Genomic DNA, 27296 nt, shown 5'->3' on the forward strand with positions numbered 1-27296 from the left:
CATGTCTCGTTCCATCTCCACAAATTCTTCTTCGATTCTGAGTAAGAATCTCGCTTGAGTCACTTCAATTCCTTGGCTTCACTCAAGACTGAAGAATTTGTAGATATCGAACAAGGCATGAAATTAAAAGCACCGGACTGCATTTCCAACCATTTCCTTGAAGCTTTGAGCAAAAATTTATTGAGATAATAATTTATCCCTAAAATTTTACGGCCTGATTCCTTTTCAAAACAAGGAGCAATCAATGATTTCGCCAGATTTTCTTGCATCTCGTACCATAACCTGCAACCTTCTCCTAATTTCTCGAAGGGTTATGTATAAAATCCTTTTATTTGTGAGATTACTATTCTTTTTTAGTATAAGAAATTTTTAGTTTAAAATAATCATGGAAAATCAAATTCTGTATGGATTGATTAAATGCATGATCATTAATCGTGATGATCAAAGAAATGCTAATTAATTAGTACAATGTGTTTGGAGTTCTTATTGAATCCGTGGATTCGGGATTGCTAAATCTTAATCAAAATGTTGATTCTAAGTTTGCTCAATTAGAGGCACTTCCATCAATCATGCCAAAATTTCCACTTCTAATCTTATCGAAACCGTTGACTCTTAAGTTGCTCAATTAGGGCTCACTTCCATTGATCATGCGAAATCTATCACTTCTCTAAGTTGCTCAATTAGAGCTCACTTCCATTGATCATGCGAAATCTATCACTTCTGGCACTCTTTAGCTAATAGAGTTAACACCATGCTAGAATATATAGTGTTTTGCATTGTTCATTATTGTCCTTTTGTCCGTCCCTAGTGAGAACCCACTTGCCGTAGTTCGACCCATAATGCCTAAGACAACAAGATACATAAGCTAGCAACATGTCAGTTGTCCGATGAAATAAGTAAAACTTGGTAGATCCAACTTAACTATAAATAAAGAAGCATCCAAGCACAAGCCTATGTATGGAAGGACCTAATTAGCATGGTATGGGTCACATGGTATCTATTAAATTTCAATCATTCACATTTTTCTAGGCTTGCATAATTATAAATAGAAGAGTACCTAAACGTAAGTCTATATATATGTAAAGACCTTTTATGGGTAGCATGACATTTATTAGAGGACAATCATTTGCTTTTCAAAGTAAAGTGATGAATGTGCCACCCCACCCTAGACAAACAACACATTCAAGAAGATAAATTGGGTGTTATACTCAAAGATGTTTGTTACACTAGAAACTATAAGTAACAAAAAAAACACATAATAACTCAAATAATAATATACATATATGAGAAACCCAACATATATTTACTTATATATGCTACATAAAGCATTTTATAAATATGAGCCATTTAAGTTCTTTGGTGTTGCCAATAGTGAAGGTCATGTTTCTCCTAGTATACAAAGAAAGATCACAACCAAACCGAGAAAATTTATTTTTTCTTTTTTCATCTGTCAAGTTGCACCATTCACATTGTAGGGTTTCATAAACGGGCTTCTATTTCTTTTTAACACATTTCACATTCAAATGGACCTCTCAAATAGCAGCAAAATTTCTGTGTATGTTCACCTGAAGTATGCAATAACAATTCCTCTATTATACAATGGGCATCTACAGCATCCCCTAATACAAATGTATAGCAAAATACTGTGCCAATGATACACAATAATATGACCGTGACTCGCAACCAAAATAAAAGATGTTGATGTTGCCCAATATACAAAAATATGTACTGACTAAAAGAATTGCAAAATAGATTGACAGAAAAATCGCAAAAGCTTCAATGAGTAAAAAAATACAGAATACATTGACAGAGGAATCATAAAGCTTTGATGGAATTTACTCAACATTCTATGAGAATGTTGCTGTACAGTTAACAAAAAGAACTTAATAATGCTGACCTTTCACTATGTTAATAGTAAAGCTTCAAGATAATGATCTCTATCATTCCTAAAATATTTCATGTTCATATGAGATGGAATAGACTATGTAAAGAATTTACAAAACATTACACAAGCTTACACATTTTTTCTACTTTTTTGGGGCTATAAATGCCCTACCCTTCACGATGTGTTCCCAACCGATCATTTGCTCACAAATATCACATTTCACATATGCATTATTCTTTATATCCGAATTTACTAGTAGTTCAGCGTGGACTTTAGTTGAGCAACTAGAACGCAGTCCTCCTTGGACTCGATTGGCCCAACTGTTTTGTACACAGGTCATAGTACATTGCGTACTAGGTTCGGACTCACCATCTACCCAATCAGGAATCGTGTTCTCGGTTATTCTTTTGAACTTCTCCCATGCTAGATCTTGCTCTTCCAATGTAAGCTTTTCTTCCTCCCTATCTTCCAGTAATGTATCATGTTGATGTATCCTCACTATCCACCTACAACATGCCACAACGATACATCATCACTCAGTGTATGCTTATCTTAGATCTTTCTACATCAATATCAAGAATACATATAAAAAATCTTGATACATCATCAACAACAATACATATCACAAATAAACAATACATCAGCATCAATAATACATATCACAAAGATAAAAGCAAATCATTTGAACAGATTTTGAGGATATTCCCTTTTATAAGGAAAAAACATAACATGGATTTACTAGCTGTGCACAAAATTAATAAGAATTTGTAGGGTGCCATAATTCAAGGATATTTCGTACTTGGGCGAATGATCGACCATCAACTTTCTCATAATATCATCCTCTGGAGCATCCTGATCTGAGCAATGAACACCGAGATCATTACTATTACTACTGCACATCTCATTTGATCCATCTTCCATATTCTGCTTCTCCGAAAACTCCACCACATCATCATCCAACTTGAATAGAATCTTCAGTTCTTCCATTTTTGAATGCCGTTCAACTTGTTGGGCATCCAAAACTCTTGCAGCTAAACCTTCTTTTGCCACCTAGAGAACATAGATGTGAGTATAATCAGATATGGAAATTACTGATTCAATTTTAGCTTGTTGTTGGGTTTACAATAGAATAGAATGCATGAAAGGCATTTCCAATATAATCATTGTTGTTGATATATAGTGTTCTTACCTGCCGTTTGTAAATTTTCTCCTCAGCTGTGCCATATGCTAACAGTCGGTATACGAACACTGGCTTCTTCTGACCAAATCTGAAGAGCAATCATTTCGAAACACGTCAACAAAAATCACCATTTTGTATGAGACTTAGCGCTCGAAACTAAACGTTACTGCATATCTAACTGTTAGGCTAAGTATATATGTATCACGCACCATCTATTGACAATTTCTCCAAAACGTACGGTTTCACAAATACATTCAGATTTTGTCCAGTGTGAGACATTAGTTACCTCCATGCTCGAAACAGTGCTTGTATGTCATGTGTGGGATTCCAAGACCCATCTACAATCACAACCCTATTAGCAGCTTGTAGATTGATGCCAAGAGATCCAGCTTTCGTAGATATCAAAACACATTGAACCTTGAAGTTTGTTGGGTCATTAAAACGCTTCACCAATTTCTGTCGATCTCTTGCTTTGGTATGACCATCAAGTCTGCGAAACATTAAAAGCCATAAAATGAAAGTGATATTTGAAATAGACACAATAAGCAATCATTGAACACAAAATAATATGCCCAAGAGTGATGCAGCATATCTTCGCATTGAATACAATTGTTCTTATTACTCAAAACGACCATAGTACCTTCATACTGATTCCTGGGTAAGAACCTAATCAGCTCAACCAGAATCTTAAAATAACTGTCTTAATCAGACAAAATTTATTACTGCTCTTCCTATCTACTGACAACTCCCAGTGCAACAACAAAAGCAACAAGTTCAAATGTGGCAATTTCCTACGAGAGATGGATAGTATTTCCTTTGGAATAAGCATTGTACTGCAAACTGAAAACAAATGTCACTATAATTCTGGACAATTCTCATTTTCAAATTTGCAATATACCTGTACCACTCCTTATCTTTTCGCCAAAATCCAACTTTTCCTCCTGGTCGAGGAATTTTTCCAAGAAAGCTTTCAATAAGATTTAAAGTTGGAAGGCTTTGACTAAAGACAAGAACCTTTTCAGACTTGGCTGAGCTCATTGACAGGATGTGTAAAAGCAAAACAAACTTCCCGCTGTTTTCCAAGACCTCATGATCCATGTCATTAATCAAGTCCTTGCACCAGTCAAAGCTCTCAATCTATCACAATAACGAAGGATTAGCTTTGGTTCTTTTATCTTTAGGATACAACGATCCAAAAGCGAATGAAGCTTACTATCCTCATAATATCTGATTCCATCCTTTTGGAAGCTTTTTGACTCGTCCTTTTATCTACAAAAACATGTAGATAAGAAACTGATTATCCGATTCTCTGAGAAAATATCTTTTTCCTAGCAAAAAGAAATTACAATCTGGATGGTGCAAAGCATGTTCAAATGTCTGAAGTCTGTATCTTTTGTAAATAACTCCATTTCATCTCCACACAATTATGATGTGTGTGTGTATACACATACATACGATTAGGGCAAATGGAACAGTCCAGAACAAGGGCCCTCAAGACCATTGGCATAGTTTATAGATAAAATTGAAAGTTTTAACATTCGGTATTATGTAACACACTGATGAATGTGGTAAGCACCATTACAAATATATATATATACAGATACATCGTATGGTAACCTGGGAGTTTCAGATGAAATGGAATGTTAGGGTTAGGTCAAGAGGAACAATCCAGAACAAGGCCCCCCCAGACAATTGGCATAGTTTATAGATAATTTAAGAATTGACCATTCTGAATTATGCCATGATGTGATACACTGATGAATGTGCTAAACATCATTAGGAAATTAAATGAAGAATAATTGGATAGCTGGAATTATTTCCCATTAATTATACCAACTAAAATCAAAGTATACTACCAACTAAAATGATTGATCAAATTATGCCGATGGATTGATTCAGATGACGTTTATATAATTCTAATAATAAGTGGGATGAAGATTTGATAATTAGCAGGTGCACAGGCAGTCATTCTGATCATTGATGGAACTTCATGTAATACTACACGAGTAAAATAGTACATCTCAAACGTTTGCCACAGAAGAGACCATATACCATCTCTCTCTCCCTTGTGCACATTCAATAGAAAGAATAAACAGTGCTATTGAAATTGAATGGAGACTATTTACATATATGTATTGCATGAGTTGTTCCAACATTATTTTGCCTACAGCCTCAATAACCAGAAACCACTTTACCTAGCTTTTTTAGGCCATTGCTTTCATCCTCACTGGAGAGTCCATCTTCAGACAAAATGTCATCCATACTATCTTCACTCAGCACATCCTTTTCTTCCTTTGCCAGAATTAACAGATTCGGATGGTTCCACACCTGAAATACAACATTAACTAGATTCTAAATACATACCTGCATATAAAAATAGGTAGAACACGCTAGCCAGTAGATGTTACCTTTGCGAGAGCATGATATGTTGGAAACAGACATTTGCGATACTTCGCAGCTAAGGGAGGCTGTTCATTAGAAAGCCAAAAATACTGTACAAATCTATTGTACAACGCACGTTGCAACAGTGAAAGTCTGACAGATAGAACATATATAATTTTCTTCGGAAGCTCTTTCTCGACAACATTTACGCCCTTTCTTTGCACAAACCCCATTAACTGTTTGTGTAGCACATGTGTTCGTTCTTTCATACATCTAACATCATATTCAGTTGAATCTGCATGCTGACCATTTTCAATTGGATTTTGGAACCTGAACAGATATTTCGATCCTCAGTTTTTTTTTTAAGTTGTTTGATAAAACATATTGCAGTCTTACTGAAGGATTCACCTATTTTTGAAATCTTGAGGCCTTCCTAGAAATCCTTCTCTTACAAAATCAACCATCTGGAAAATCCATCAAACTAATTGTTTCAAGGAATTCCTTATCAACTTCTTGTTACAGTAACTAAAACATGCTTACACAATAGTATTCCATCAGGTTATTTTGCAGTGGTGATCCAGTGAGTGCAATACGCCTCTGAGTCTTGACTTGCTTTAATGCCTGAGTGATATCAGCCTTCTTGTTCTTTATCATGTGAGCCTCATCACAGACAAGTATATCTGGACCAGGATTCTGCCACATGATTTATAAGATTAAGGGAAGAATTGGACTTTAATTTATTATTAGCCAACCTATGCTATTCCACTAATTAGGCATATCTACAGGTATCAACTAACACAGTATTCAACAGTCTCAATCAAGAATTTTCACAGGCTATTAAAAGCAATGGACACAAATTGTTGTAGCTGGAATGTGTGTGTGCTATATCAATGTTATGAATCTTACGAATCATTTAATGTATATCAGAATAACAATGTAGCCCAATTCTGAAGGAAGTGCTAAGTGACTTAGGTCTCAAAATGGAAACAGTAAATATTCCGAATACCTGCAGTGATATGTCTACTGCCTCCCTCTCAAAGTCATCTTTAATATGTTTCGCTGATGACATTGTCCGGAATGCAGTATACCCAATCATCATAACTCCACCAGTTTTTTTCCATAAATTCAACAAATCTTTTCTCAAGTTCCTGCATGAAGTAACAATAACATGAACTTCTGATGATAAGCAAACAGTAATAGTTCCCCAATCACCACAAGGAATGCCTCCAAAACACTAGAAGTAAGACATGACTTTCCAAATCCATCAGTGCTTGCGATAGAGAGAAAAATAAAGACACGACTTTCCAAATCCATCAGCATTTGCGATACAGTGAAAACTAGGCCACGCAATCTATGTACATAAACTAACAAAATCAATTGGGTCCCCTTACCATGTCTTTCTTATGAGCAATGGGCTTGTGTTAACTGTACCTAAAGGTTCCTCAGAATCACATGTGGCCTAATCCTGAAGTAAAGACTTACAAAGATACCTCATGGTCCCACAAGAAAATCTCGGCCATAATGAAAATTTTACACAGCCACCACAGGAAAATCATCTCATTCAGGATGCTGAGTAGAGCTGTGCCCTATACCATATAAGACTTCCAAGAGTAAAATCAAAGAAACAGGATGAGTGCCCCCAACCTGCAACAAGAGCATGCCATCTTTTCTCTGCTGCATTGAAAGAGCAATCCAACTCACACAGTACAGTTTTTGACATATTTCCCTATGTCCATGAAAATCAGTATTTTGATGTTTTATTATTACATTCGGAATTTCATCATATCATTGAGATGACATTTTGTTCAAAATAAAACCGTTCATAGCCATAAACATATAACCGTGCACACACACATATATACACACTCAAAATCAAGATTAAGAGTGAAAAACTAATAAGCATGCTTTCGAGATCTATGTGGGCTGAGGTTATAGCTTGCCAGAAAAAACTACAATTCATGAATTGCTTATGAAAGTAGGAATTAAGATATTTTGAATTTGATAAAGCAATTGAGATGAGTTTATATGTAAGCAAAAAGCTCCCGGACATAAACAAGTAAAGATACCTGCTTACTTCATCCAGAACATAGACACGTATTTTTTTACACTCCGGAGGTTTCCACTTCTCAAATTCATCTGGCCAATTATGTAATACATTGACAGGTGTCACTATCAAGGCTGTCCTTAAACCCAGATCTTTCCTCTTCAGTACCGTATATAAGAAGGCAATCACCTGCAGGCAAGTTTCTACTTAAGCGTATGCCCACCAATCAAGAAATTCTTCAGAACTTTCAGAGCAAAGATATATTAGAATTGTAGATACAAAATAATTAACACGCTTACTTCTCAAAACATGTTACCTGTAATGTTTTACCAAGACCCATGTTGTGTGCCAATATGCAGCCATTTCCTGGATCTCCTGATTTAACTTTCTTCACAGACTCAATGCAGTTCTCCCACATAAACCGCACACCTTCAATCTGCACAAACACTGATAAATTTTGAAAAAGGAAACAATAGATGTTACACTGCATATGTATCCCTTTTACTCTATTTACAGTTACATTGTCATTACAGCACAATCAGAATAGCCTCTTCATATGTGATCACTGGTGATAAATCGCTGCTAGTGGTTTAGAGGTTATAAACTGGCCATTATGTTGAAAGCGGGAAACTAGGATGAGAAGATTATTTTCAAACAGATTCAGTTGGGGTTTCACAAAACCAGCAAATTACAATAAAAGGTTTAGGCTAGAATTAAGATAGATAAATGTTTCAGGCTTAGATATGTATATGCATACATGCCGCTCGAAGCAGGATTTTGAACATGAGAATATGCAGGTTAAATGAAACCAATTCATCCTAAAAGAATATGAGTTATAAAAATAAATGGAGAGAAGATTCAATTGGGGTTTTACAAAACCGACAAATTACAAAAAAAGAGAGATAAATGGTTCAGGCTTAGATATGCATACAAAGACGATATGAGTTATAAGAATTAATCAAGAGAAGATTCAGTTGAGGTTTTACAAAACCGAAAAAGTACAAAAAAAAGAGATAGATGGTTCAGGCTTAGACATGCATACACATACATATACCCAATGCCAGCTTCACAAACATGTATTTCTATTCTCACTCAGTGTTTCTGCTGAACAATAATGTGATATTCGATTACATGCACCTAATATGCAGTTACTTGAATGCGTTTGCTTCTTGTTTGTCTGTCTGCTTAACGTTTTAGAAGTTCATTTTCCTCTAGAAAGTTTCGTTTGTACCATCCAGTTGAGCCAATCCAGACCAAATGAAACCAAAATTAGTTTGATATTTAAGTCTACTTTCTGGCTGAGATTGAATTGGGTGCAGTAATCAAATTTCTGGGAACTGGTCAAAAATATGTAATTGCACTGTGAAGTTTAAGAATTTGGATGATTCCACCATCACAAAATGCATGTAGAATTTCTAGTACGAAAACATAACTCTTCTAAATATCAAGTATAAGTCAAAGGTAAGGTATTAAAGACAGGCTTTTTTACATTTAATCCAACAGACTTACATCGATGCATATAGTCATACTTAGCTCTTTTCAGAGGTCAATGCTAGAGAATTTTCCTTGGTTTCTTAATGACAGAGACTTCATGTGGATGCTGCAAATAATATCAGCATTGAAACATAAATTGTTTGCTTTGTATTATTAAAGTGGAGCATATTCTAGGTGGACTCCAGGTTCTATTCTATTCCACCAATGTCCATGATAAAAAAGGAGTCCATGTTATTTGACAAAACGTAAGTACAATCAAAGCACAGATAGAAAACTAACCTGATGAGGTTTTAAGAATTTTGCAATTCCGAAAGGAATTAAAACCTCCTCCTCATCTGCATCCCTTGCAACATTGATCGGACATTCTTGCATTGAGGAGCTCATTGGCAATACGCTGCTATTTGTAGCAGATTCACGCAACCTAGCCAATCGCTCCTTTCTCTCCTATTTGACCATTTAAAATCATTGTTCAGCCAATAAGAGAGTCGTTGTGAAGTAAAATAAATCAAAGTTCAAATAATATACAACATGTACACATATTTTATGAATTCCTGTAGGCTCTGGAACTCACAAACAAACCCCATGTCAAATCCACAATTGCTTAGGTTCAATTGTGTTTCCAGGAAAAAATTCTATATTTCATCATGTTTAATACTCCATTTTGGGAATCTTAAAACCATTTGCATAAATCTTACGTAAAAGTACTCACAACCATCTCAAGCTTTCTGATTTGAACATCTTCATTACAAAACATTGAAGGCCACTAAGAAAACAGAGCATGTATCCCTCTATTTCTAGACATTTATGCCAAGGAATGCCACTGCGCACTTTCAAAATACTCTGATGTACTCAAATTTGGCCAATCTCTTAGGCAGTGATAGGTGTCTTTGTTTCTTTCCATCAACAATAGTTCAAGGATGTTAATTTCATCAAAGTTATCTAATTTCCTCTTGTCACTTCCTGGCAGATGCAGGTGGCTTTTGATACAAGGAGACACTTGCAATATTAAGTAACTTTGGGAATTTGTACACACAAACAAGCAAGACAAACCTTCCAACACCTTGTGGGGAAGAAGAAGAGATCATATTTGGCTAAATTGAACCACATGTGTACCGTTTGTTCCTCGGACAAGAAAGTAAAAAAGCATGGAAAATGTTCGATGAGTAGCAACCTACCACACAACTGACCTCGCCTCAGGGGTTGCATGAATATGAAAATGTACTATATGTTATCCCCATGCGGCTCACACCCACATGAATCCACCATTTTTACTCCACAAAATGTAAGAAAGGAAATTTATCAGTTGCAATTTGATAAGGCCCAAGATCATGATGGCTTGGTACATTAGCACTTTATCTATGATCGACACACCTTGCTCCCGTTGTTAGCACATACCTTTAATAGAGCTATATGTGAAGGATTCCCTACTAGCTGGATAGAACATACCTTTGTGCCAATCTTCAAGAGTGTAGACTGATGATGGCAAGCAATTATAGGAAAATCATGATTGGACATTAATTCACAAAACTATATGGCTCAATCCTAGAGTCAGAATTGTTTGTATGGGCAGAGAGGAATGGTTGCTGTTCAGCTGGAAAAATGGACTTTCCTAAGGTTTTCACGACTTTGAATCACATACCACAGAGGGCAGAGCCCAAGGATTTATTGCTCCTTGGTGGATTTCCAAAAAGCCTTTCACATTCTACCACATGCACAGCGCATGCAGCGGCTAGACACCCTTGGTATCCCCATAGATATAATACAATGGGGAATCTATGCAATGTTTGAATCCATTTCAGAAAAAGTGTGATCTCCCAATGGGTTATTAGCAGCTGTGGCTAGCACAATTGGAATAAAATAAGGATGCTCACTATCACCACTCTCTTCAGCCTCTAGATGAATGAGGTATCGCATTACATAGAGTGATTTGGTGGTCTGGGACCATGCCTAGCATGTATAGTTATACAGAAATTACAATATGCTTATAAAATCGTGCTAATCTCCTAATCTCAAGAACAAAAAAGACATCTAAACACCTTAACCATTTTACAAAGGTTTGTCGGTAAGCCTAGATAAAAGTGACGATGCTTAACACCAATCAAGCATGGGTAACGAGGTTAGAACCAGAATTTTTTGGACAGGAAAAAGATATGCACAATCCTACACATACCTAGAAATAACATTTATATGGCCTGAGTTCTCCTTATGGGAAGCTGCTTGTGCTTGACTTTCTCGTGGATATGCAGCCTTTGATTCTCTTGAGAGACAACGTGCACATTATCCGTAGAACATGAGCATCGTGCGGATTTTCACAGGAATAAATTATGACTAAGCTATTGCGAGCTTTCTTAAATGCATGAAAGGTTTCCTCTTCTAATAGCATGATCTGTAATTCAAACACTGATGCCATACTCTAAAACTCCAATCAAATTTATTACAATTAACTAATCCATGAATATAAGGTATAATACCCTTTCAAGCTTTTGTTTGAGTATAGTAGACTCTTCAAGCTCATCATCATCCAAAATTCTGCGGAGCCTTTTACGTCGTCTCTCATTTGTTCTGCATAAGACAATACAGATCACCAAATAGAAGGCATGTATATAAGAGACAGATATCCATAAAATATTAGCCCAAATGCATCATGTTGCAAAACTTTCATCATCACTCTTAAACATTAACAGATAATGCAAGCTCTCGTAACATCTGTGAGGGGAACAATGCTATCTTACATGCGTACTACTTATCCCATATATCGTGATGGCCTAGAATTCGTAACATACACACTATTTAAGAGGCAACACCTAACTGAATGAATAGCAGATGGCCTAAACTATTTTAACTCTGTGTGTGGCTAGCGATACTCCTCCATATCAAGTTTCAGATCTCAAAAACCCTCCATCAACTGTTAGTCCGTCACTAATACACGCATACAATGACCTTGCTTTATCGAAGGCAAAAACTCATATGTGAATACTGATGTTCTTGGTGGTTTAACAGCATTCACAATATCAACTACAAGTAGCATTCTCAGTGGTACAACCAAATCAAGCTATTGAAAATCAATTAAACAGTATTCTGATTCTCATTCAACATTTGGACAGTAAGAAACCCCAACATCTATCCATACCTCAATTCAAAATGATCATCATCATCCAAACCACCAAAGTTTGATGATGAAAGCTCATTTGCTTTCCTGAAAGATTCTATTTTAGGCTTCATTACTTCATTATTGCAGCAGTAACATATCCATTCTTCGGTAGACATAATTCTTTCAAGCTCCCCTGCCCCAAAATTGAGGGTTATGCATTCACTACAAAAAACTTTATCACAGTGTTCACACATAATTACATTTCCACCGCATGCACACCAGCAGCATTCATTATATGATCCCGTTGAATCCTGCAAAAGACAAGGTATGTGATAAAGCTTTATAAATATATAAAGAACTCCAACACTTTATGAATTAAGCAATAAAATATCCACTTTTAACCTTAGTAAATCGAGCCTTTGAATATGACTGTCTGCAAGACCGGCAAACAATAACAGATAAAAAAGGGTGCTTGTGCACCTGATGACAGTGTAACTTCTCGCCACAAACTGTACACATGAAGTCTGTGTCCCCCTCTTTAGAAATGATGGCAAGAGCATTACCATCTTGGCATAAATTGAAGCCATGTGGGACAATTGCAAGTTCTCTGCTTACTTCAATGTCCTTGCAGAAAGACTTCCCTTTATTATCAATCTCCATTGGAAAATTACTCATACCCATAGATGTTCTAGTTTTGTGTACACCATTCTCATCTGGGAAACTAAATTGATTTCCTTCTTGGCAATATGCTGGTTTCCTTACTTCTTTTGGAACTTGCTCTTCATCACTCTCAATGTTGATGATAATTCTGTCGTTTCTCAAACAGAAACTGGAATCTTCACCTGTTTTGCACATTTGTGATGGTTCCTGCAGAACATCCTAATTCAAGAACAGAAACCTTAAGAGCATATAAAAGCATCACACTTTCTTATTCACTGCCATTTGTCTAATATTGCCTAACATATACCATTTGTGAGAGCTTGACACCTCCATTTGATGCAGCGTTTGAAGCCTTGGTCTGCTCATTAGCACCTTCATCAAACTTTTTTTGAGAACAAATTAGATTAGCTATTTTTACCAAAAACTCAAGCAGTTACCAAATCATACAAAGGCTTTCAAACCTTAGTTTTCTTCTTCCGCTTGCGCTGCAATATAAAACGGTCGATTATTCTTGTTTTCTTGATATCCTCCTCTTCCCCAACCTGTCAGAAATTATTCATTGCATGATAACCGTAAGCAAACAATGTTTTAACACTCATATACATATCAAAAGACAAGAGGTTAAACATATACTTTTCATATACCTTCCGGATATTTCTTTTTTGTTGCTCTGTAAATCCAATTTCCTTTTCACTGGCTATGGCTGCCGCAGTAAGAAAGTCTTTCTTACACTTATCCAGGTCTATTATTTCTTCTACCTGCAAAAGAACATGCAAAAAACTAATAAGTTTTGCACATAAACAAAGTTGCACAACATTTTGGTTTGCAAAGTTATCAATCAATTTTCCACATTAACTTTGAGAGCAATTTGTAGCAATTAAATTCAGAAAAAAAAAATCACAGATAATCAACTGTCCTAGCGATCCACAAGCAAGCAACATAAAGGGGATGGAATGAATGAGTTAAATAACTGTATCATCAAAAGCCACACATATACATACATCATCAATCCTTGTTAGACAAGCTCCATTAATAAATAAAGGCATCCCTAATGGTGGGGGTTGAATCCGGAAATATATATATGCATAGTTGCTATTGCAACTGAAATGTAAGGGATCAACATTGGCAGAAATGGGGAGAACATGATCCCAAATGTTAAAAATGAGGTTCCTTTTTATTAATACACTGCTCATACAACCTTCAAAATAGCTAAGATACATGTCAAATTTATAGAAATGCATTGATCAAGGAGACAAAGAAGAAAAATCATAAATAGATACAATGAGAAATTCATTAGCTGAGGTAGTTTGAGAAGAAATGCTAAAATCAGATAGGTTGGAAAAGATTATTTCATTTCTAATGACATAATAATTGCAAATAACTTAAATATATAGCTAGGTAAGGCAACCAGTATTACTTTGTCCGCTCCAGGTACACCAAGGAGTGCCGCTTGCTCTGGTGTAGCAGCAAGATACACAGAGGCCCATGACTTGGTTCCAAAGCCACTCCACTTTTCTATCTCTCCTCCACTCTCAAATAGATCATCCATAGACTCCCATCCATCATTACCCTCTGCTTCCATCTTTGAGGTAGCCGAAGTAGAACCATCTAAAATCCTTTTCCTTAGAAACCCACTAGCTCCTTCTTCCATAGACTTTCCATGATGCCTTCAAAGTTCCAACATAACAAATTTTGATTTCACCAAAATGAAAACGAAAGGTATATTAATGTCTCTAAAAAACCATAACGACCTACATGACCTAACAAAGATTACAATTGATGATGTTCACTTGCCATTACGAGTAGCAAAAGAGAAATCTCTTTCTACTCTAGCATCCTAAAGTTCAACAGCTTGAATATATGCAATAATGAATGACTAATGTACATAGAAAGGAAGAAAGACTATATTCATGTCTCCTAGAGAGACATCTGGCCTATGAGATCCAAAAATATCACAATCACAATGTTATGCAATACCTCATATTTTAAAAGAATACTCATCATTGAAGGAAGAAAGTACTTCTTTGAAGTGTGAATCACCTTTTCACTGGTCTACGAAGATTCAGATCTTGTTCAGCTTTTCTAATGGCAGTAGAAACTTCATCACTGGCATTCAACCCAGCCCAGTGAGTCCTTTTCCATGCTTCTGTACTACAACCTTGAGGTGCTTGTTTCTCGATCCATTTGAAAAGATCCGAAAGATCTACTCCAGCTGCATCAAGACTTTCCTATGAACACTTACAAGTTAATGATGGTGGAAGAATAGTTAACCTTTAGACCATACTCAAAAACAAAATAAAGTTAAATCTCTCATTGGTAAACTAACTTGTAGAAGGCTGCTCTGATCTTCCAACTCATCAAGTGTTTCTTGCCATTGCTCTATGTAGGTGTGCATCTCCTCATCAACAGCTGTATCAAGCTTCTTTTTGCCAAAAGATCGACCAAGACAATTTAATATGATGAAAATGTGGATATCTTCCCAAAAAATCCTATAGAGTTCAATAATGTGATTTGTTCAACCTCATAATTAAGAACATTTGAAGAGAGTTCTTCCTTGATTTCAACCCTAAGAGCAGCTAAAGACTCTTCTTCAAGCATTTCCTGAGCTTCAGCTGCCTGTTAACACAGGCATCTAGTTAATAATATTTTGAACTACATTAAAACAATTTCAAGAACAGGGTGCCAACAAACCTTGCTCTCAACTACCAAAAGTTCATCTATAAGATCTTGAACTTCATCGTCTGTAAAAGCAACCTACATTTGAGTGAAACACATAATCAACATTCCAGCAATTCCCTTCGAGAATAAGCAACGACAATACAAAATCAACAGTTCAATGATTCTCTTCAGACATCAGCAATCCAACGATTTATTTCATGAGCAATAACAGAATCAACAGTTCAACGAATCTCTTCAGAAATCAGCAATCCAACAATTATTTCATGAATAGCAATGACATAGAAAACCACCTTCCTGATCATTTTCGTCATGAATAAGGATGCCTCAATACAAAATCCATGTTCCAATGATTCTCTTCATGAATAAGTAATGACATTACTAAATCAATGTTCTAATGATACTCTTCATGAGTAAGCAATGGAAATACAAAAGGATCCCTGAGTTAGATTAAATACCTCTACCGTAGAATCCTCCTCTTCAGATGAGTATGAATCTTCATCAAACTCACTCTCCTCATCACTGGTCTTTGTTTCAAAATCTTCCGATTGTCCATCTTCATCCATTTTCTCTTCAGTATGGCAGAAAACTCATTTAACTGGTATTAGCATCAATTCACTGCAATTACAAAAATGTTGAGAAAAAGATGATGTAAAAACACTTAGTGGAATGTCCCCAAGGATAAACCAAGTTTTTATTAATCCAAAGATCTGGATTTGAATGTCACTAATTTATGAAATGAATACAGAGTGTAGGGATTGAACTCGTGATATCTTGAGGCAACATTCCAAAGTTGTGGATTTCTATTATCAAGGATGGTTGAAACTCTTTATACTAGAGATATGCAGATTTAAAGTGGCGTTCTTGAAGAGAAACAGATCAGTACGTAGAGAGTCTATACAAAGGCAGACGTCAGACTTTTTACAAACCAACCAACAAGCATCTCAAAGAAGGATAGCTGGCTCGGTTCAGATGCATGTAGAAATATGAGGACTCAAATAGTAGAAGGTGCCTACACCAGAGAATATATGGTATCATAGCTCAAGACCAAACACGACCTACTTGTAGATTTTCACTATGGACGTCCAAAACATGTATTGCCATCCTATAAGACTTCTCTCTCATAGACACTGGTATTCCACTCACTGCCTAGCTCTCCCAAATTTATTTTTTGTATCCCTGGCATAACACATCATGTAGGTTGTAACCACGGTCCCTATATCACTGTGCTTTGATCATAGTGTTGTTTATATCAGGTGAATTCCCTATTTGAAGGTGGATGTAACTTCATTTCATTTCATTTCATTTCCCTCTGTAATAGACCTTATGATACCTTTGTGTTGATCTACAACTCTCTGAAGGGCCTACAAAGATATCTAGATGCTTTAAAGTCGTTTTGTACAGACAAGGATTTGTCAGTCAATCTTCAGAAAACCAAAGTCATAAACTTTAACACCATTCAAGCACGGATAACAAGATCAAACGAGGAATTCTTGGGAGAGAAAAGGTTGGCATACACACGATCCTATACATACCTAGGAGTAACATTATCAAGGCTTTGGTTCTTTAAGTGAAGTTGAATAGAGTGATCCAAGCTGATATCGTTAAATTGGAAAGTGAAAGAACATGAATCAGCCCCACAAGATCTTTTGGTAGGAAGACTGCCCAGTACAAGACACCGTTATGTGGCTGGATGGACTAATTATCAGGCCTTATGTGGGTACACATCTATCTCATGCACTCCGTAAAGTGACAGGAAGCTCAGGATCTCTTGCTGGACAATATCAGTACAACCACAACAGCCCATCAACATATGCGAAATACAACTTGCTCATCAACATATGAAAAATACAACTTTCTTTAACCACGTCGCTGCTCAGGCTACAACTCAATTAAGTAGTGCACGCGTGGATTCTCAACCAAGACACTTGAAAGGGGTTCCAATAGATCAGGCAATCGCAATGTGTTGTACACGTAAACCCTAACCCCTAAACCACAGCCTCATCACCCCTGTCACCTACAAATAAACACCATTACCACCCGGCACTGAAGACGGTTCTCTCGCTTTGGAAAACTCTCCATATTGGAGCACCCGATTTTGGAGATTTTGCAGACACAAAAATTTCATTGATAAAAGTTTTTAGATATATAGAATCTTTAATATCATATTTTTGGTTGTACTTATTTTGTTTGTTGTTCTCAGGGATGAGAAAACATTGTAAGATGTAATCTCTTGTTTTGTCTTCTACACCATTTAGCCTATTTAAAGACCTTAACATAGCTTTCTTTCTTTCTGTCTCTATGCATTACAGACATGGATCTTCACAAAAAGGACAGCCTACTTCGGAGGATGCAGGGAATCAGCGAGCATTACCATACAGGTTTCAGCCAGCAAATATCAACACCATCAGACAAAGTTTATGCAATGATTTTTTCCAACATTCTATTCATGTTATGTTCTTTCAAAGCAACATTTCTTCACTTCCCACATCTTCTATCTCTAGTTTTCTACTCATGGTAACTCTCTCATAGTCATGTTCTTTCAACTTTCTATCGGATATCACTACGCATCGACTTAAATGCTGGTCTCCTAGCTCTAGGATTCTTACTTCCTTTTTTCGTTGCATTATATCTGAAACTTCTATGATTTGACACATGATGGTTACAGCTTTGGTTTTACTTCTATATTTTTTGTTTCATTTTGAGGGTCATGCCCACAGTATAGTTTTGGATGTTCTGGACTAATGACATTATTTGTTGTAGCAATTGTTCATTTTAGGCCTCAAAAAAATGCATTCGTTCATTTTTTATTTTTTGTTACTCTCCTAAAGTTTTTATCACACGATGATAGTAACTTTGGTCCTAGCACTACGATTTTCGTTTTATTTTGGGGGTGATGCCCACAGGTAGTTTTGGATGCTCTAGAATTATGTCATTGTTTCTCATAGCAATCACCTATTTTCGGCCTCCAAACAAATGCATTCGCTCTTTTTATTTCTTCTGTTCCTCTCCATAAGCTTTTAGCAGGAACCATCAGGTGATATTCAAAAGCAGGGAAATACTCAAAAAACTGCCTTTCACACTCAGAATTTTTTTCTCTTTCTCTCTTAACTTCCGCTCTCCATACCTCTCTAATGAGTTCATCGAGACCGCGGGGGAATCAATAACTGAACTACATCTCTAAGGTTTTCTTCTCTCTCTCTCTCTCTCTCTCTCTCTCTCTCTCTCTCTCTCTATCTATCTATCTATCTATCTATCTATCTATCTATCTATCTATCTATCTATCTATCTCGCTCTCTGTATGTGATGACATTTACCTGCGAGCGAAGACGTGGGGTGGGGATGGCTTTCGTGTGGACTAATCGACAGGGAGACGAGGATGCAGGAACAGAAAAATAGGGATGGAAATGAAGGAAAGGCAGTGTCTCCAATGGCGGGCGTGCTTCTTCGTCTTCTTCGTCTTCTGCTTCTTCGTCTTCTTCTTCTCTGTCATAGCTCCGAGAAGGCTGGAGATACCCCTGTGTTTTCATTATTTCCATCTGATGCCCTCGGTCAACCACTTCTACTTCACACGTCTCTCCTGTTGGAGGGTTTCGCCGAGGGCATATGGAGAAATAAAAGGAAACCTTATGATATGAATCATGATGAATGAATGAGGCATGAAGAACATCTGCGTCTCTGCCAGGGCCTTCCCGTCCCCCAAACAAATAACACTCCCAAGAAATAATTCGCCATACCTTCGAATGTTATTGTTACACGGGCGGGCTCCATGCATCGGCTCAAGCTGCAATCGACAACGGAATCGAATCACGAAACCAAGGGTTAACGGTTTAAACGATTCGGTTCGGTTCATGTTCAAGGTTTTTTAAACGGTTCGTTTCGGGTTGGGGGCCAACTGTTCAATTCGGTTTCAATGGTTTGACACCGTGGTTTAAACGGCTTGACAATTTAAGGTTGCCACTTGATTATTTTCTTAAATATTTTCCTGAGAAACCTTTCATTTTTTACGCCTAAATTTGACATTTTAGGAAAAGTCTTTAAATTTTTTAAATATTGGAAATTATTTTTGAATTTTTGAATTTTGACCTAACTTGCAAACCGAAACCATGGGTTTTAACGCGTTGGATTTTTTGCAAGGTTCAGTTTGAAGGGTTTTGGTCTAAACAGTTTCAGTTAAAATGGTTTCATGGTTTTGTATAAGTTTCTTTTCTTTAATAATGATTTGAGTTTGACACTCTCGAACCAAATTGAACCGAACCGTTGCCGATTCTTATGCTCAAGGTGTCTAAGTTTATGATTATGCGTCGTGAATCGACACATCGTCCATCAATCGTGGAATTGGACGAACAATCGGGAGGTCATAATGCTTCTCAATGCGCTCTCATGTTGTCTAATCCCATAAGAACAAAAGTGAGTCTCAAGGACTTATAATAAAACGAGTGCCGACATATTTACTATTGTATCCCCTCATATTCAAATGCTCGCAAATAATTGGGATCGAGATTTCATGAGTCCTTGATCTTCACATTTGAATGCGTAATGTGTGTATCGAGTCCCGCATGTTACCAAAACTATATCGAACTCCCAACTAGAAAACTTCTGTACATGCTTTCCTTCATGTCACGTGACAAATTTGAAGCACTTGGGAAAAGTGACATTCTCTTTGTTGTCCAAAGCCTATGTAGCATCTCAAGTACCTCAAGGTGTCTCGCACCAAGGGCATGTCATGTCTTTGATCCATAGGGATTCCCTCCTCTTATCGGATTCGTTGGTTGAGGGGGTCAAAGTCTAGACCGTTATATGTCCTATAAGTGGTCGAGGGGCGAGAATGATCATCAGTCATCCTCGAGCCATTAGTTTCATCTACCCTAATATTGTGAATTCTCGCTTGCTTTTCCCACATGATAACTTAGGCAAAATGTTAACTAGAGCCTAGTTAGGGCTTAAGCATTAAGTACCAATATTGGTAAGACAATATCATACAATGAGATAGTAACCATGCACTTCGATTAAAATTCATTAGCACAATATATACAAGAAGAGGAATGGTTAAGGTTTGATACCTTATGGGTGGGTATTAGTAGTAAGACAAGGGAGTAAGAGGGTTGCAACTTAGATTGTAGAAAGGGCAAAAGTATAAAGATCGATGATGAAACTCGAGAGTCACAAAAAGTGGCTTTTATAGCTTTGAAACATGATGTTTTGCAAGCTTTCACATTCAAATGCCCTTTTGGCCTATAGCTTTAAAATGTTTTTCTCTTTTCTTTCCTACGTTTATTCCCTTTACTTGGTCATTTGTATTCTTGCCAGTATTGATGTCTTCATTGGCCATGTTATGTTGTCATGAAGTAGGAAGGCTTCGCAATGTAAATCCACAGAAAGATAAATACATATGACACTTACGTTATTAAAATAATGTTAAGCTAAAGTAAGATTAATGAATTATATGTAAAGACCATAAAATATTAAAATAATTACATTCATGTTATATTGTCTACATATTACGAGGGCAATGAAATAAAATGATCACGTAGAACATGAACCTATGGCGTCCACTTGAACCATAATATAGAAAAGTGTAAAGAAAGGAGAGTAGTTTCTGGGACCTTTGGGCTCCCTGGCTAGATTGTATGCAACAAAAGGATCGTGTGTGTGTGTATGTATGCAACTGAGAGAATGAGTGAGAGAGCTCTTTAACCAAGAGGACTGTATATTATCATCCAACAGAATACATCCACTAGTAACAAAGTTACAAAATGTTGGTTTAAATACCAACTAAATTAGGGCAAAGACCCTTTCTACTATTTACAAAACTAGCCCGGTATTTCCATGAGCTAGTGTGAAACCTATTCCTATGGGAAGTTGAGTTCGATTCTCAACACGCCCCTTCGAACACAACTTCCGGGTTTTTGAAGAGTTATTTCGGATCGGTCTTTGGAACACTTCGAATTTCGATTATTCAGTTTTTCCAGTTGCGTACTCCTTGTTCGGCTTTGATCAATCGATCGATTCACTGTTTTGTACTCCCCCTCAAGCTCGACTGGTCTAGAATAGATAGGCCAAGGTTCGTCGCGAACTGCCAAAGCTTGTCGATACCCAAGGCTTTCATGAAAATGTCGGCTACCTGTAAATTTGTGCTGATGTGTTGAAGTCGATATCTCTGGCCTGCACGTGTTCGCAAATGAAGTGGTAGTGCACTTCGACATGCTTAGTCCGCGCGTGGAATACGAGGTTCCGTGCTAGGTAGATATTACTCATGTTGTCGCAGTATAGACGAATAAGATCCTTCATTATATGCTTGAGCCATACGGCTTTGCACGCAGCGACCGTCGCGCCCCTGTATTCGGCCTCCGTGCTCGACAGTCCAACTGTCGGTTGCTTCTTGCTACTCCATCAGATTGCTCCGTTGTCGAGGGAGAAGACAAATCCTGATGTTGACAGTCTATTAACAATCAACAATGATTTGGTTCGGTTTGAGAGGGTCCAAACCGAACTATTTAAATTTTTTGAAACTTGAACCGAACCAAAATGAACCACGAAACTGTTAAACCTTTTTCAAACCTTTAAACCATTCAACCGTAAAAACCGCGGTTTCGTGGTTCGGTTTCGGTTTTCAACATAGGTCAAATTTTATTTTATTTTAAATTGATAATATTTCATTTTAATTTTTTTTTAAGATGTTCCTAAAATGTGAGAATAAGGTCTACAAATGAAAAGTTTGTTTAAAAACAATTTATATATTTTTTTTTTAAATTATTATTTTTTAAAAACAAATAAATAAAGAACCATTTAAACCACGTTTTTTAACAGTTGAAACCGAACCGAACCGTTGAAACCATTAAACCGTGGTTTAGCAGTTCGGTTCAAACCGAACCGTTGCCGATTGTTACCGTCTATCCGCTTTATAACCTGCCCAACCTATGTTTGTGTACCCTTCGAATCGAATTGGTGTGGTCAATGCGTAAAGGATGACGTAATCCATTGTGCTCCTCATGTATTATAATACTCGCTTAGTGCAATCGAAATGGATATCTCGCAGAGTTTGCACAATTTGGCTAAGTAGGCCGACTGAATAGCTGAGTTCGGGTCCCGTAATGGTTAGCTAGATGAGGTTGCCGATCAATTGACGATACTGAGTTGGCTCGCACTCGACTATGCCAAAATCGACATCAAGCTTGAGATTACGGTCAAGCGGGGTGGACACAGGTTTGCACTCCGTCATCCCGAACTTGTAGAGTAAGTTGAGGACATAGTGTCGTTGTGAGATCATTATCCCGATTGGTGTTCAAATTACTTCGATGCCTATGAAGTAATGGAGCTCATGCAGGTCTTTCGTTTCAAATCTGTCAGAGAGAAGTGTTTTGACCTTGTTAATCTCAGCGAGATCCTTTCCTCTGATGACCAAATCATCCATGTATAGGATGATGACAATCGGGCTATCCGATTCGTTTCGGATGTACAGAGAATTATTAGATTTTGACATTCGAAATCCAATTTGATGAAGATATTGTGTGATCGTCGAATGCCACGCACGTGGTGCTTGTTTGAGGTCATAGAGTGGCTTCTTGAATCGGCACACGACATTCGGATGATTGCGTGATTCAAAGCCGGGTGGTTGAATCATGTACACTTCATCCTCTAATTCCCCTTGGAGGAAGGCATTCTTTACGTCCATCTGATGGAAGGGCCACCCTTTTGTTGTTGTGATTGCAACCACGGTCTGCACAATTGTCATCTTTTCCAATGGGGCAAAGGTCTCTTCGTAGTCAACTCCATGCATTTGTGCGTATCCTTTCGCACCGAGCCGTGCTTTGAAGCGATTTATGGAGCCGTCAGCATTGTGTTTCACTTTGTAAATCCATCTACAGCCAATCGCCTTCTTGTGCGGTCAGTGGGGGACAAGATCCCATGTCTTGTTTTTGGAGAGTGCTTGCATCTCCTCATTCATCGCTTCAACCCATCTGGGGTCCTTCGCAGCTTCGGAAAATGTTTCTGGCTCCCGTATTGTCGCTACCTTCATCATAAAGGCGTAATGGTACGCCATATAACCGTTATAGCCACATCAACTTACGGGGTTCTTTTCTTGGGTGGACTGGCATAGCTTTTCATTCATGGATACTAAGGCTTTCTTCACTCCATTTGTCTGGATGTTGAGGCCTTCGAACTCACTATCGAGGGAGTGAGTCGATTCATTTTCGTCGAAGTGATCGTCTTCATACTCCGGCATTTTCGCCTTCCCTTTGTCCAACTTCGGACTCGGCCGAGATGTGCTTTGATCGCTCAGAGGCTCTTGTGGCCCAGTAAGCCTCGTCGTAATTGGGCTTTCTTCGAACATGCGCGTGAGCCGATCTTCGGCTTCTATCTCTATTTCGACGGATTTAGGGTTGAGCGAAATCAGAGTCGAAGCTGTCAGTGGTGCGTACCAGGATGCGAACTCGTTGAAAACAACATCTCGAATTGTTCGAACTTTTTGGGTAGATGGATTGTAGCATTTGTACCCCTTTTGTTCGAGCGAGTACCACACGAGGATACATTTCTCCGACTTCGGGTCGAGCTTTTGTCACGTATCATCGAAAATATGGACATGTGATAAGTCCGACTTCTTACCAAGAAGCTTCTCATTAGGGGTTGTGTCGTGTACTCCCGAGGTTGTGCACCTGTTCATGAGGTATATGACCGTGTTCGCCACTTTTGCCCAATATGATTTCGGCAAGTTCTTCTTGTTCATCATTGCCCGTGCAACCTCTACTATGTGCCGGCTCTTCCGCTCGGCTACGCCGTTTTGTTGAGGTGTGTGACGGCATGAAAATTCTCGTCGGGTTCCTTCCTTTTGGAGATACGCCATAAACTCATCCGAGAAATATTCTTTGCCTCCATTTGATCGAAGGTAGTGTACGTGCCGACCCGTAGATTTTTCGACTTCCTTTGAACCTCTGGAAGTGTCTGAACACTTCGCTCTTCTGTCTCATCGGGTAGATCCATGTGTGCCTGGAGAAGTCGTCGATGAACGTGACGTAATATCGGCATCCGCCGAGTGTGGTTGTCTAGGACGGTCCCTATACATCTGAATGTACGACATCCAGGATCCCTTTGCTCACATTCCGCTCTTTCGGGAATGGATGTCGGTGTTACTTTCCGAACTAGCACGCTTCGCATACGCCTGTAATCTCCTTCTCGCTAAAGTTCGGGAGTTTGATTACAACTCCTTTCAATTGCATGTTCTGAAGCTTCTGGAGGTTGATGTGGCCAATTCTCTTGTGCCACAAGTTTAGGTCGGTTTTGACTTTGAGGCCCTTTGCAAACATGGCCGATTTTACCTCGTTCGATTTGAGGATAAACATACGGCCTTCACGATGGCCATGAGCTATGACTCGATCACCTCTTTCGATAAAACACCCATCATTGTTGAATCGTACTTTGCATTCCTTGTTCGATAATCGGGCCGACCGAGACCAGTTTTTCGTGATGGTAGGAACATGTAGTATGTTCTTGAGGTAGGTTTGTTCGTCGTCGTTTCCGAATGGGACTTTCCCGATATGCTATATTGGATGAGTCGTGTCATCACCTATCTCGACATATCCGGGACGTTCCGTTTTTTGTAATTCTCGAAACCAATCTTCATGAGACGTCATGTGGTTAGATGCTCCTGAGTCAACAAACCATACATTCTCTGAGGGCGTGGTGCTTGTTTCACCTTGTGTCGCCATTGAGTGCACTTTGTGCCTCATCATGAACATTCCGCTACGATCGTCGTAGTCGGGATTCGATGCGTAATTCCTGAGTTGTCGGTTGGTTGAAGCCGACTCTCGCTTCTTCTTTCGACACTCCTCTTTGCAGTGACTGAGTTTTCCGCAATATCCACATTTGATTGGGTTATTATGATTTCTTGGTCTGGCGTGATGACTCCCCCTTCTGCTGAACTCTCTGGGATTGTTCCTGTCCGCTTGCCATTGGTGGGAGTTATGCTCTTGGGTCTGCCGACAGTGATGACCTTGTCTGAATTGAGCTCTATTTCCACGACCGAAATTTCTTCTAACATCCGATTGTGTGTAGAGCATATGACCCTCTGGTGCGTTGCTCCTTTGTCAGACGTGATTTTCCTCGACCAACAATATTGACTGGAGATTGGAAAAGGTGGGAGGATTCTCTCTCGCGAGGACGACAGACCTTATTGCGCTGAATCGAGGTGTTAAGCCTCTGAGGCATATCTGCACCATTTCTTCGTCGTCAATGCCAACATTGATCGACCCAATGTTATTGCTAGGGCCGGACAACAACCTAACACAGGGTGTCCACTTAAGACACGTCACCAAAGGGTGGTACGACAGAATGACTTACGGCTCAACGCTTAATTAGACCTTAATCGATTACTTAGCCATCCGTAATTAACACGTGTAAGATATAACAATAAACACAAAACGGTAATCAACACTTGAAGATTAAGACAATACGCTTTATTAATTATCCGCTCCTGATTACATTGTAACCGAGCCTTTATATAGGTCTCCGATGCGAAATACAAAACGGTGTCAAACAGCACCTTTACGGAATCGTTCCAGATCCAGATCGGCACACCGATTCTGGTTCGTCCATCCACATCTTCTTATATAATAATATGTATATAGTAAGACTACTAATTACAACAGTTCCCGAATAACTATTCCTTTCACACTCTGGTTTGGACCTCCTTAAGCCTTCTTCGTCGGCCGGTAACACATGGCACGCCCGTGGGATAGTACCTTGTACGTCGAACCCACTATCCGGCCCTTTTACGCTTCGTCCAAAATGTCCAGAATGCTTTGCTCCAAAATTTCCAATGGCTCGTCGGGAATCTGTTGTTCCTGATGTGGTTGTTGTTGTTGTTGTTCCGTTTGTGGCTGTGGCTGCTGCTCCGTTTATCGCTCTGGCACCGGTGTTTCCGTCGTTGGTTCCTCCGTCGGAGTTGTTTGTGGCTGACTAACCCCGGCATGTTCCCCCTCCTGTCTTTGCGCCGACGACGGTTCCTCATCACTAAGGTTGACCGTTGTCGCTTTTCGCGCTTTTTCTTCTCGGAGCCGGGATCGCTCATAGCTTTCAAACTGGATTTGAGCCTCCAACCGATCATCGTCCAGTTGAGCTACGAGCTATCGGACCTGCACCAATTGTTCATCCGCCAGCTCCTCCCTGATGGTGGTGAAGTCCTCCAAGGTCAGCATATAGCAGTCGTCGCCCTCCTTTCGCCGGTTTTCAACGTCCGCCCTAAGCAATTGGAGTTCCGCGGTATTCTACGCCCATTTTGCCCACCAACGCACACAACTATCATCAATCAAGCTTTTGGTTTTAGTGAGCCATGACCGGAGGATGCACTAGATCCGTTCGGCTCCCATCTGTGATTTATTTTCTGCGGCTTGTCGCTCTTCCTTCAACTACTTGATGATTTGAACCGTGTCCACCTCCTGCTCCCTATAATGCGACAATTGAGTTTGATAGGTTGTTTGCAACCTTTGTAGTACCATTGTTGCTCTTTCCTTGTCTTCATGGTTCTGTTTGTGGAGCTCCATCCGGTCATTCGCCGCTTCCTCCAATAGCCTGGAACTTTCCGCTCGTTCTTCGGCGAGTGCCATTGTGGCCTTATCAACCTCTTGCCAGAGCTCGGCCATCCGTTGTTGATGCTCCGTCTCCAGCTGCTTGTAGTCCCGATGCAGATGATCAAAATCATCAGTCTTCTGCTTCAGCCTTTGGTTTATCTGACGGCGCGCGCGGTCCTCCCGGTTCTTCTGTTGCCGGAGCTCTTCCTTCAGCCGCTCAATTTCCGTTTCCGCCATCCGTCGCAGCTTGTCTTTTTCCTGCAGCACTTTCTCTTTTTCCTCCTTCAGCCGGTTGTAAGCATGATGTCCTTTACGCA

The 27296-nt window shown here is 38.7% G+C and overlaps 1 protein-coding gene across 6 annotated transcripts; it reads right to left on the reverse strand.

Moving 5' to 3' along the window:
* Positions 1-1925: 1925 nt before the first annotated feature.
* LOC147857424 (protein CHROMATIN REMODELING 20-like) lies at positions 1926-16048 on the reverse strand. 6 transcript variants are annotated; one of them, XM_087328206.1, is made up of 26 exons: positions 15871-16048; positions 15428-15490; positions 15257-15352; positions 15063-15155; positions 14777-14964; positions 14154-14403; positions 13381-13494; positions 13198-13278; positions 13044-13118; positions 12479-12955; positions 12116-12387; positions 11457-11547; positions 9265-9429; positions 7808-7927; positions 7514-7680; positions 6454-6595; positions 5988-6140; positions 5856-5911; positions 5474-5777; positions 5261-5393; positions 4279-4334; positions 3964-4202; positions 3352-3555; positions 3075-3153; positions 2685-2935; positions 1926-2391 (listed from the first exon to the last, which is right to left on the reverse strand). In XM_087328206.1, exons 1-26 carry the CDS (start codon positions 15976-15978, stop codon positions 2028-2030), a joined length of 4341 nt encoding a protein of 1446 aa, XP_087184332.1. In that variant the 5' UTR covers positions 15979-16048; the 3' UTR covers positions 1926-2027. The 6 variants fall into 6 exon arrangements, with proteins under 6 accessions (XP_087184332.1, XP_087184333.1, XP_087184331.1 ...); XM_087328207.1 differs by having other exon boundaries at positions 12479-12943; positions 15063-15158; XM_087328205.1 differs by having other exon boundaries at positions 15063-15158.
* Positions 16049-27296: the final 11248 nt, after the last annotated feature.

This window comes from Azolla caroliniana, unplaced genomic scaffold (assembly GCF_043228905.1).
Source record: "Azolla caroliniana isolate FFs.n. ecotype wild unplaced genomic scaffold, voAzoCaro1.0.p SCAF_12, whole genome shotgun sequence".
In the NCBI taxonomy this organism is placed as follows: Eukaryota; Viridiplantae; Streptophyta; class Polypodiopsida; order Salviniales; family Salviniaceae; genus Azolla; species Azolla caroliniana.